This window comes from Perna viridis, chromosome 2 (assembly GCF_037379345.1).
Source record: "Perna viridis isolate PV_CMFRI_1.1 ecotype Kerala chromosome 2, ASM3737934v1, whole genome shotgun sequence".
In the NCBI taxonomy this organism is placed as follows: Eukaryota; Metazoa; Mollusca; class Bivalvia; order Mytilida; family Mytilidae; genus Perna; species Perna viridis.
The window spans coordinates 59555685-59569224 of NC_142446.1; the positions used below are offsets into that span (position 1 = coordinate 59555685).

General features: G+C 32.4%; 1 protein-coding gene across 3 annotated transcripts in view; it reads right to left on the bottom strand.

Moving 5' to 3' along the window:
* Positions 1-13540, bottom strand: part of LOC148626283 (dynein axonemal heavy chain 2-like) — a 117778-nt gene that overhangs the window by 81183 nt on the left and 23055 nt on the right. For all 3 annotated transcript variants that reach the window (XM_088570163.1, XM_088570165.1, XM_088570166.1), the window contains exons 12-20: positions 12818-13000; positions 11877-12011; positions 10196-10275; positions 9180-9326; positions 5527-5818; positions 5158-5262; positions 3988-4158; positions 2394-2522; positions 812-1023 (exon numbers count right to left, since the gene is read on the bottom strand). In XM_088570163.1, coding sequence (XP_088426289.1) covers positions 812-1023; positions 2394-2522; positions 3988-4158; positions 5158-5262; positions 5527-5818; positions 9180-9326; positions 10196-10275; positions 11877-12011; positions 12818-13000 — 1454 coding nt within the window. The remainder of the gene's footprint in view (positions 1-811; positions 1024-2393; positions 2523-3987; positions 4159-5157; positions 5263-5526; positions 5819-9179; positions 9327-10195; positions 10276-11876; positions 12012-12817; positions 13001-13540) is intronic.

A 13540-nucleotide genomic window follows, 5' to 3' on the forward strand; every position in this document is an offset into this window, starting at 1 on the left:
TACAGATAAAATCAGAAACAAACTTATATTGTTAAAACAACACAACCCCTTATGTTTATTTATACTTTCAATTAAAAATGTACAAACCTGTGGAGGGCATATTTTTCAACAATTTATCAAATTTCAAATTAAAACAAACTGTACTCTACAAATTCCCAAACTATTTCTTCACTCTTACAGCAGATTTAGTTTATAAAATAGACTGACATTTGATGAAATTATTTTATCTCATTTTTTTTACTGAACAATCTTTTTTTCAGCTATTATTCCTATTGTTTCTACTTGAGGAAAATTTATGACAACACTGTAAAGAAAATGTACATATTATACAGTTTTCATATGTGTCAATAATTGCAATAAATTATTGTAGAGTTTGCAAAAATAACAAGGATTTTGTGTACCTCTATAAACTTGTTGGATAAGTTTTAAAACAAAGTTACATTACCTCAAGCTTAAACTCATTACTTCTTAAGTTTCATCTCCACACTGGTGATAGATATTTTCACATTTGTCAGAGCTTCCCTAGCTCTTCCATTTATACTCAATATGACATAAGCAACTCAGCAAATTTTAATAGAAAAACAGAGAAAGCTTACCCTTCCAATGCACTAGGTCAAGTTGCTATTTTAATGTTAGCTTTCAATGTGTTTTCATTTAGTTTTTGTTTATTGTTTCAGTTCATTTTTTCTTTGTCTTTGTCCCTTAGATTTTTTTATTTCACTTTAACAGTGGCCAACCTCATATCCTTGTATTTTTAAGGAACTTATCTCCCTTTTAAGTCAGACTCTGAAAAATCTTAAGACCTCATTACCTAGCTATGTCAGCATCAAAAGCTGAGACTTCTGGTTTAAGTTTCTGGTATCTCTGTATAAAAAGATCTTTGTTGATTTCCCATATTTCTGTATATCCGTCCCATGTCTTCAAATAATTCTCCATTAAAGAAGCGTTAGACTGCATCTCTTTGTTTATTTGTCCATGAATCTTCCTTGTTTCTTCGTTCCTTGCAATGACTTCATAAATTGGCTAAAATCAGATCATTAAACAAGAACACAGAAATTAAGCAGAAAACAGATGTACAGTGAGGCAACTGAATCATTAATATATCTTATGTATATTCTACATATTTAATCAAAACTACAAGTACTAAATATTGTAAGGAAGAATATCCCTGTGTCACTTGGATTTGAGACATGTTTAACTTTTAAGTATGATTATCTCCACTTGCTGGGATCCAACAATTATTGTCTACTGATACTATGGATACATGCACATAACTCACATAAATATATGATAACTAACCTTCATATAAATTTCACCAAAACCCAACATACTGTTAAGGAGGAGTTGTACATTAGAGATAAGAAAACATATACTGGTAGGTCTTTAGCTGGGTTATCTACCCTCACAGGGATTCAGCAATAATCATTTTCATTCATGCAAATCTACATATGATGCCTTACCTTTCTTTATAAAGGGTTCAGAAGGAGTTGTGCTTATCTCCCATGCAAGAATCTGACAATTGCTAGATATCATGAGATTGATTTCATTACTGTTGAATTATCCACAGATAAATTTGGGAAATTAGTACAACTCTTTTGAACAGTTGCTTGAAGTCTATGTTCATTATTTCAATAATGAATAAATGCTCTGAGGGGTGCAGCTTTATAAAAGCACCCTGAATCATTTTGGGCAAGTAGCAGTACAGCATTCAATCTTGATACAGCTCTGAATTGAGGATGCGATTAGTGTAGGTTTTCAGACATAGAATGAAAGTGAGGAAAGAACTTTAAAATTTGAAAGTAATATTTACCTCCTACTATGGCCAAATATCATATATGCACTATTAGACTCAGCAAATAAAAAACACATGGAATAACTTTAAAAGGGTGGGGGGGGCATGAATAAAAAAAAAATACCTAAACACAAGGTAAGATGCTGCATTTCTAAGAACCCCAAGTAATTTTTTTTTCATAAAATCAAAGTTCATGTCAGATCCTTTGGAACTCCTTATGGACCAATTCAATAAAAATGCCCAAAATAAAAATCTAAATACATATATAGATTGAAGACCATTGATATTGCTAAAAAATAATTAAAATTTATACATGTTGAAATTGCTCGAAGTTAGCCCCTATTTAGCCCCTAATTTCATAAATATAAGGGTCATTACCCCATAATTCATTTATATGCCTATCACCTTATACCACAGCAGTGATCTCAAAGCCTTTGCAGGATGTCATTTTTAAAAGAAGTATTTAAATCAATAGCTTGTAAATAAAAATTTTGAGGATGTGAGTAGCATGCAGCCTTTATCCTATTTCTTTTCTATCATTGATTGCATTCATCTTAAACTGTATACCCTATACATCTACAAAATATTTCACAATACTGACCTCCATATGAGCTTTGTTAGGAGTCAGAAGCACTGGTAGCCTCTGAATTGATGATAATGCATTGCTGATATGCCCAAACTGATTACTGATTACTTCTGCTAGCTGTTTCAGGGAAGGTTCAAATTCCACCTATGAGATAAATATTCATAAAATAAGAAGTATAATACTGATTTTGATAGTTCAAAGAGGAAGGGATTTAAGTAAGTAAAGGAAGTCTGATTTGTTTTTTTTATTAAAATAGTAAGTTTTTGTTGATCTGTTGACCAGAATTTATTCTTCATGGTCAAATGAGAAAAAAATTCAAGATTCTATTGGTATCTAGAACTTGAATTACATTGAGCCTCAAGAATATCCAACCTTCAGACTGTTGGACCTTCAGAGTATTGAGCCTGTCAGACTATTGAGTTTTCACACTGTTGACCCTTCAGAATATTGGAAGTTCAGACTATTGGATCTTTAGACCATTGAGCCTTTAGACTATTCATCCTTTATACTATTGGACTTTTCAGACTATTAAGCCTTCAAAATATCAGACCTTCAAACTATAAGACCTTCAGAGTATTGGATCTTTCAGACTACTGAGACTTCAAACTATTGGACTTTTAGAATAATGAACCTTCAGACTATCAGACCTTCAGATTTTTTATCCTCAAACAATTGGACTTAGAATATCAGACCTTCAGACTCTCAGACCTTCAGAGTATTGAGCCTTTCAGACTATTGATTTTTTAGACTGTTGACCCTTCAGAATATTGGAAGTTCAGACTATTGAGCCTTCAGATTATTGGACCTTTAGACCATTGAGCTTTTAGACTATTGGATCTTTCAGACTACTGAGCCTTCAGAATATCAGACCTTCAAACTATAGGACTTTCACTTCAGACCATTGGGTCTTTCAGACTATTGAGCCTTCAGACTATCAGACCTTCAGATTATTGATCATTCAGACTATTGAGCCTTCAGACTATTGAGTTTCCAGAATATCAGACCTTCAGACTATTGCACCTTCAGACTTTTGAGTGTCAGACTATAAAGCCTTAGACTATTGACCTCTCAGAATATTGGAAGTTCAGACTATTGAGCCTTCAGACTATTGGATGTCTAGGCCATTGAGCCTTTAGACTATTCAACCTTTATACTATTGGAACTTTCAGACTACTGAGCCTTCAGAATATCAGACCTTCAAACTATAAGACCTTCACTTCAGAGTATTGGGTCTTTCAGACTATTGAGCCTTCAGACTATTGGACTTTCAGACTATCAGACCTTCAGACTATCAGACCTTCAGATTATTGATCATTCAAACTATTGAGTTTCCAGAATATTAGACCTTCAGACTATTGGACCTTCAGACTTTTGAGTGTCTGATTATAAAGCTGTACACTACTGACCTTGCAGAATATTGGAAGTTCAGACTATTGGACCTTTGTTATATTTGACAGATGCCAACAAAAGACTCCTTTTTTAAATGATATATGCACACTCAAGCTTGACCAAAAAAAACATCTGCACAAGAACATAACATTGTAAATGAAGGTGAAATAAAAGTTTCAGCAAGACCATATGTAGCTTTGACTTTTTGTATGTGACTGACCTTGGCATTGTTGAGAACAACTTTGACCTTGAAGAGAGGATTTGGTGCAGCTTTCCCATCTCCTTTAATAGCATTGCAGAGTTCCTGGAGAGACCATTTTACATTCAGCCTGAAGGCTTCCTCTACCATATGATCCATCTTTTCTGTGTAGTGATGCCAATGGGCTTGAACCTATTCAAATAATCCACAATTATTGTTCTAGTTATCATTTATTCAAACCAACTTTCTATGTCCATTGAAGTCTATAAATGACAGCATTATACAGGGAAACCCGAACAAGATTGTCATATGTAGCCATATGCCCATGCTGCTATTGATAGGATTTGAACTTGCTTATGTTCCAATATTCCTACAAAATTTGTTTCTTTTAAATTGGTGGTGTAGTGGACACATCTGCAAATCCTAACAACAAAACCTACCAAATATAGAAAAAAAATGATCCAGAGGTTTCAGAAAAGTTGCATGCACAAGGTCTGCGTTCACCAGGTCTTCTGTGGTTTAGAAATGTAAAAAACAGTTTTTAAGTCCCATAACCCATACAAAAATTGTGAAATTAATATGGCAATAGAACAAAATCCAACAATCAGTCATTTCAGAGAAGTTGCTTTTACAGGGTCTTCTAAGATCAAGAAATGTAAAAAATAGTCTTAAATTTGGTGGTTTAAAATGCACATCTACACTTGGTAACAATAAAAAGCTAGCAAATATGGAAGAAATCTGACCAGCAGTTTCAGAGGAGTTGCATCCACAAGACTTTATGGATGGATGGACAAACAGCTTCTCTGATGCTTCCTACATTGGCCAAACAACTGGAAATTTGTCTTTACCAGACTTCTTTTGAACTTCTTTCATATCAGTTTGAAACTGAGTCCTAAAGAGGTCTGTCTTAGACAGGTTTCACTGTATTAGTATTTGACCTTTTCAGAGCCGAGGCTTACAATATGGCCAAGGTCATTATTTTTAAGTGCTCCATAAAACATGATATTGCATGCACTGAGCTGCCATAATTGAAACTGAGTCCTAAAGAGGTCTCTCTTAGACAGGTTTCACTGTATTAATATTTGACCTTTTCAGAGCCAAGGCTTACAATATGGCCAAGGTCATTATTTTTAAGTGCTCCATAAAACATGATATTGCTTGCACTGAGCTGCCATAATTGTATAATATTACCTCACTTCCATCTAGTTTAAATATATCATAAGTTCTCCTCATGGTTCGGACAATGTCTGCATGTATGTCTGTAAGTCTTCTTGTCACATTCTCTCTGTGTCTACTCTAAAACAAAGAATCATAAATGATAAATGTTTAGTAAAATAATTTTTTTCTGTGACTTAGCCAACAAAAAGAATAGTTTTAGAACTTGGAATTTGAAGGTATAGCATCCTAGTAGGATTTTCTTCCCTCGCAAGAATTCAAAAATATGCAATGTGTTGTGTAAATACATTGAAGTTGACAGAGAGAAATCAGGAGATTTAAACAGGGTTCTGGTTCAATCAGGCTTTGGTTTAAGACAGGTTTCACTATACATAAATTACTAACTTGAGAGGAATCAAAGTCCATTTTCTCATAAACTCTCTTAGGTTCAATTTTCAGCAGTAGTAGTTGACTGATCCTAACACATTTAGCTGCTATATCAGTATTTGCTCCTTTGTAATCATCAACAGTCAGCTGAATTTTGCTGGCATTATTTCTACAATCTGCTACAAAGTATTCTGATATACCACGTGACATCCAAGTAAGTTTGGACAAACCTGGGTGGATTTTCTTATCTAGGAATCTGATTCTCTCTCTAAATAGTCCCCTCTCCTCTAATGATAGAGCAGCAATGATTCTGAAAATATATGGCATACAGGTACTGTAATGTACAAAACATTTTGTAATTTAGAAGCCTTGTCAAGACTGAAAGAATTAGCATGGAATTTGCTGTGACATTTTAACCTCCCCCTTATGATTATTTAAACCCAGGCTCTCATATTTTAACTTTCCATTATGATAATTTAACGCAATGTTGCTATATTTAAACCCCCTTTATGATAACCTAACCCCCTAGCTGCAATGTTTTAATGCCCCATTTGACAGATTACCTCCTGTTATGATGTTTTAACTCTTCCTAAACCCATGTTGCCATATTTGATTTCCCTCTTATTATAAGTCAACCCCCTTGTGTGATATTTTAAACTCTTTCATGCTGAAATACTCCAGCTGCAATATTTCAATCACCTCCTTATGATAAGCTAACCTTCCTACTGTCATATTTAAACCCATCAATTTGAGTTTCAGTTGCCTATACCAAACTGATCCAATTCCTTAAAGAACAGTTACTCAAGTTTCCATTCCATAAAAGGAAGGCTCTAAGCAAGACAGCACAGTACTGCAATAGCACAGTGCTCAAACTCGATAGCTCTGTAAAGGGTCTGCGGAGAACAATGCTTCATATCAACTTGAAGTCAATATGTTTTTCATCAAGTTGTCAGCCTCTACTTCAGTCTAGTTCAACTTATGTAAAAATATTTCTAGAAAAAATGTTTATCTACAAAGCATTTAATTAGATCTTGTGTTTGAAAACCCTCAACTTCAATCTCTGCTGACACCCAACAACTTGGGATACATGTTTATCCTCCACTTATCTGGTGAATTCAACTAATACTCAATGCTAACCCCAAAAACAAGTTATTGTGCAGACACCAAATGTCTCCAGACAAAAAGTAACAACGAAAAAAATAACATTAACAGCCCTATAACATTTCAGTTGTTTAACAGCATAGTAAAGCATAAACCTTATATCACAATGATGTTAATGGACCACATAATTTTATGTATTGGTTTTGAAACAGGACAACATAATTAAAAAAAATATGTTTTAATGAATGAACTTAAGTTGACAAAAACTAGAAATACTGTGAGTAAGCTCACAAAGAGAAGAATACCCCTTCTTTTTAAAGAGGGTTAATTAAATGTTAAATGTAAAACCATTAACTTGAATTATCTCCATTCGGAATCTTCCAACATTACTTATATTCCTTTAAATGCATGTACTTACAATGTCCAATCTTCCTATTATATTTCATCAAAATCCCTTGAGTGGTGTAAGAGGATTTAGGGTTACAAGGTTTTAAAATGTCAAATACTTAAGTTTGATTATCTCCCTATGGACGATAAGTATATTCCTTCATACACATGAGCATACAATGCACAGCCTTCCTATGAAATTTCACCAAAATACTTTTAGCACTTTAGGAGGAGTTGCACTTATGATGTTATAAAATGTCTGATAGATTATCTTTCTTCTGACTCCTCTGACAGTAACTATATTTCTTCATGCACATCTATAATCATGCCCACCCTTCCTATAAAATTTCATTAAAACTACTTCAGCAGGTTAGGAGGAGTTACTTACAAGAGATGTGGACAGACAAATGGACAGATAGATAGATAGACCGGGTGATTCCTTTATAAACACCAAAACTTTGTACATGTATAATAATTCATGGTAGCCATAATTCTTGACCTATTTAAACACATAGTTGATCTTTATTTTTAATCAAGAACCATAGCAATCAATGGGTTCAATATATGATTACAGTATGGTTTTAAGGACAAATACATACTTTATTTCAGTTATAGTAGAAAAATAAAACAATAAACTAATTACTTAGAGAGCCTTATTTCATTTATATAAATAAAAACTTCAGTTCTAAGAACAAATATTTAAATCTATCTTGTTTGTTGATATTGAGAGGACATCTATAAAATTTGAATTTATTTCTTCACCCTTGGAAGATTAAGAGGCTCATTACTTGTCCCTTTATGTATGACAAATGCACATGCTGTCAATACAAAATATAGTGTTGTTATGCAATAACTTTAGATTTTTTTAGATATTCTTTCAACTCTTTATCATTTGATTACTACATTTTTTACAGTAGATTTAAGATAAACACCATAAAAAAACATATTTAGTAAATTACTGTCTGTTCTATTGCAATCTAATGAGGTGTTTATATCAAATCATGTTCTATCAATTTGAATGATTTTACTTTAAATAATCCCCTTTCTATCAAAAATTAAAACTAGAAAAACTGTGAACAATTGTTGATACCCAACATTCCACTCTCCAGAAAGGAGACCCCATAAGTCATTTAAGGCATTCAGATAGATCAACAAGTTCTTATGAGTAGATATCAACCAAAGACCTAACACTGCCTATTTTCTGAAAAGTTACTCATAAGATTACCTTCAAAATCATTTAAACAAAGTACCAGTGCAAGAAATGTAAAAAGTTTATAGTCTATTACAAAACTCTACTTACATCTTGTTTTCTCTAGTATACTTTGGTTAACCAGATTAAGAAAACATCGCTGAATGAAAAGTACTTTTACATAATAATTACCTACAGTTATAACTGACTTATCGATAAACATGACTACCTTCTGATAACACCGACTAATTGAACAGAAATCACAACCTACTGTTGATACTGATTAATTGAACAGAAATGACTACCTACTGTTGATACTGATTAATTGAACAGAAATGACTACCTACTGTTGATACTGATTAATTGAACAGAAATGACTATCTACTGTTGATACTGATTAATTGAACAGAAATGACTACCTACTGTTGATACTGATTAATTGAACAGAAATGACTATCTACTTTTAATACTGATTAACTGAACAGAAATGACTACCTAGTTTATGATAATTGGGACAGGCAAGATAACCAGTAGTATTTGCATAATACTAGGACAAAGATGACTACCTACTGTACTTGTATCTGAATACTGACAAACTTGACGAATGACCTCAACCACCTGTCATTTCTGACCTGGGAATGTTGACAAAGTTGTTAAGGGTAAACAAAGAATAGACAAAAGTATTACATTATCCCTACTTTTTTGAAAATGTAATATGTTTTGTTGATAACTAATGATTTAAAAAAATCTTATCAAATTTTCAAGTATAGTAAAATAAAAGCTAACTATTTAAGAGATATATCTATAAAGATTGTTAATTGACGTTGTCATAGGAAAGTTCTCCCTTTCTTCTATTTTTGACAACATTGTCTGCCTTACTTTTTAAACTTATTCTTAAGGCTTTTGTTTTTGGTATACCCAAGACTAAGCATATGATGTCATAAACAATTTGTTCCCAATACATTTGCATTTGCATACTTCTAGAAATGCTTACCTATTGTAGTCCCTGACTACTAAGAGTACATGTTCCTTTAGATTTCTAAGGTCTTCAGATCTGCTAGCCGCCATCCTGATGTAATGTGGAATATCAAATCCTATTCTCTCCCAGTAATGTACCTCTTGAAATATTTTGTCCAATCTCCTACAGTAAGATTAGAAAAGTAATAGATATTCCAGCAATTAAAAACAAGATGTTGCACAGCCGTGCTAATACCCCCCCCCTCAACGATTCAAGTCATCATGCAAAAGCAATATACCAAATATCTGAGTATTCCCTGTAATAGAAGCTGAGAAATCTGTAACGAAAATTTCCATTATACACATTCTAAAATATTACTGAGGTGATCAGTTAACAGGAAGCAGATGAATGAGGAATAGACGGATAAAATGAAGAAAGATGGACATGGTGATTACAATATGAATGAGAGTATAATAATAACAAGAAATAAAAGCTACCCATCCCCCAGCCCCAAAACCATGTGGTTGAAATATTAAAATAATGCCTGTCAAACAGGAGGTTGATTTTGCATAAGTCTGTAGTCGAATTCCACCATATGGCATAATTATATATAGTTGCTGTGATATTAAGTAGCTGCAGAGAAACATTTATGGAAAAGTTGCAAATGGAACAACAAATGGACACCATGATCACTATATACCTTTTAGGGGGTATAATAAAAAAATCTTCCATTCAGGATCTGAATGGATATACTTAAGTAATTAATTCAAGTGACCAGCAATCAAACAGTCATTAGTAATAAATGTTTTTCAGTTAGCTTACAATTTTGATAACATAATTTAAGTCTAACATTACAGCCTGTTTGGTGGAACATATGTTCTTCAAAATTAGAAGACTTCAGCTTGAAGTACAGACTTAAAAAGAAAAACTTGAATATTTAATAAAAATTCAATAACTTTAATAGTGCGTCACTTTTTCTTGCTACTGCTACATTTATGTGTATTATCAAATTTGAGTCTCAATATATATAATAAAATAGAATTATAATTTACCTGTCAAAGTTAATATCCAGCATTGGAGGTCTCTGAGTGCTTCTACACATAAGTGGTATGTCTAGTAACTTCATTGGCTCCTTTAAATTACAAAACATCATATAACAAGGATACTACTGTAAATTAGGAAAATTTCCAACCATTTTCCTCATTTTACCAATTCAATGTGTATGTAAGTAGCAGTCTTTGTAAAAATCATGCAAATTCTGTAATATGTGATACACCCCAAAAAAAGCTACATATTTTTATTTTTGTTATTAAATTGCTTTATAGGTCTATATGATGAAATGTATAATCATTTATTCCAATCTGTCTGCTCTTGGAAGATAATGCACATCGAAAGTCCAATGGTTTCTACAGTATTTTGGTGTCATTTACAGAGTTATCTCCCTTTAAGTTGAATTCAAAAATACATTCCATATAATTCATATTTCTTATGAACAGGGTTTTTATGAAAAACCAAATGTTAAATTCTGTTTCATTTAACATTTTAAACAAAATATCAAAAATAAAAATATGTAGGCTATCCAACCATAAATCACATTTTGGATGATTCTTAGCTGGAGTACTACTTACTCTATGATTATCAGTAATCACCATCACCACAATATAAAATGCATTTCTTCAACTTGTAATTAATGAACTGTTTCCAGAGTAACCTTTATCCGATGCAATCACAAATTTGGATGTTTTGTAACATAGAACAGGGGTCTGTGTGTGTGGATCATAGGTGATCAAGGTCAAGTCAAGAAATGTTTACTAACATGTTCAAATCAGCTGAACTTTCTATATGTGGTAAATTATTCTTTCTATAAGTTAGCCATCATGATTTATTGCTCACCCTAAAAATCTGTGTATGCATTCAAAATTTGATTTATATTTCAATACTGATTTTCAACCTACAACTAATTAACAAAACTGATAAATGGTCAGCTATGTACATAGGAGACATTCCTCACTAACATTAGAGGATCATTAAATGTACACATGACCAGGAATTTCACCTTTACAGTGGAACCAGGTTAAAGAAAAACAAAAATGGTGGCCGATGACCTTTGTCATTCATCAATTCCTTAAGTAGGTCAGCATTTACAATCCTAATGATTTTTTTCAATATTTAATCAAAGAATATCCAGGCTACATGTATAGAAACATAACATGTCCATCAATTGTTGTTTTGATTAATATTTCAACCACCTGAGTTAACACCATACATCTAAGTTTTACCAAAGTATTAGAAATACTGTAAGAAAGCTCACAAAGAACTTCAAATGGAGATCAATGTTAAGTGTAAAACCTTTAAATTGAATTATCTCCTTTTACAGGCCATAAAAATAATTATGTTCCTAATTGTTCATCTAGATATAATGCCTAACTTTTCTATTCAATCTCATGAAAATCTCTTGAGCAGTTTAGGAGAAGTTTTAACATGTGAAACACTTAAGTTTGATTATCTCCCTTTGTAGTTCTCCAACAATAGTTATATTTCTTCATGCACATCTAGACATATTGCCTTATTTTCCCATGAATTTTCCATTGAGTTGTTAAGGAGGAGTTGTGTTTACAAGAAATGTGGATAGGAAAATGGACAGACATACAGGGCAATTCCAATATACTCACGAATATTGTTTGCAGGAGTATAATAAAAGACATACTTATTCAAAAGTATACATGAATATACCTTTTCCAGACTGAGCATCCACTCATGTGATGCTTTTCTGATGTAATCGTCTAGAGCTTGATTGAGTTGTATGAAGGCTGCTCTTACTTCCTCTCCAGTACCAGTGAAAGGTAGGAAATGGGCCTTGGTTAGGATCTAAAATCAAAAATAATATCAACACACATGAAACTATAAAGACTGTGAACAAGCTCAAAAAAAGAATACCTCTACTTTGGATGGACTCAAACTAAATTGTTAGGTGTAAAACATTTTCCATTGTAGAATTATCCCTACAAAAACATCTACAAATGATGCCTAAACTTCTTATTAACTTCATAAAAATCCGTGGAACAATTGAGCAATTCAGGAGATGTAATAATGATATTTAAACAAGTAAAATTCTTATATCTGATTATTTCCCCTTGCATGCATCTGACAGTAATCTTCTTCATTTATAAACATCTTAAATGATGTAAAGCAACCTATAAAATTTCATGGAAATCCATTTAGGGGGGATAGGTAGGAGTTATATTACAAGATTGTAACATGTGAAACAATAAAGTTTTTCTCTATTATTAGGCATCTGATAGTAATATCGTCCTTTTATGAATATCTACACAGTGACTATAAATTATCTAAAATTCCATGATAATCTTCAACCTTATTAGGAGGAATTGTTTTGGACAGATAAACTACAGACTGGATCATTCCTATGTATCCTCAAACTTTATATCCTGATTTTAACTATTCAACCTTCGATAAAACAAATATATAAATAAATTTGCATGTGTGTATCTAAAGTTATTGAAGTTTTTAAATACATTTTGTATGTCATGCCTTCATGCCATGTCTTCACACAGTACGAAAGTGTGTAACATTTTAGTCTTGCAAAAAATTCTCTCCAAGTCTTTAACTCAAACTAGGTGTTTGTAGAGGTAGGTATCAATGCAAACAGAACTAACTGTCATATTTCTAACAATCCTATTTTTCAAATGTCTAGCCCACAAAGCCATCCCTGCATATTTTGGATGGGAATACATTTGCAATGCTGGTTTCTGAGATAGCTCTTGTTTGACAGAATTCAGCTCAGCATTAAACATCAAAAAGACATCCTTTGTTTTCTTATCAATGGTTCTTTTCATTGCCTACAATAAGAAATAGATCCCACTAATATAACATCATATGTCAGGTAAATATCAATCCCACTAATATAACATCATATGTCAGGTAAATATCAATCCCACTAATATAACATCATATGTCAGGGAAACATAAATCCCAATAATATAAAATCATGTCAGGTAAATATCAATCCCATTAATATAACATCATATGTCAGGTAAATATCAATCCAACTAATATAACATCATATGTCAGGTAAATATCAATCCCACTAATATAACATCATATGTCAGGTAAATATCAATCCCACTAATATAACATCATATGTCAGGGAAACATAAATCCCAATAATATAAAATCATGTCAGGTAAATATCAATCCCACTAATATAACATCATATGTCAGGTAAATATCAATCCCACTAATATAACATCATAGTCAGGTAAATATCAATCCCACTAATATAACATCATATGTCAGGTAAATATCAATCCCACTAATATAACATCATATGTCAGGGAAACATAAATCCCACTAATATAAAATCATGTCAGGTAAATATC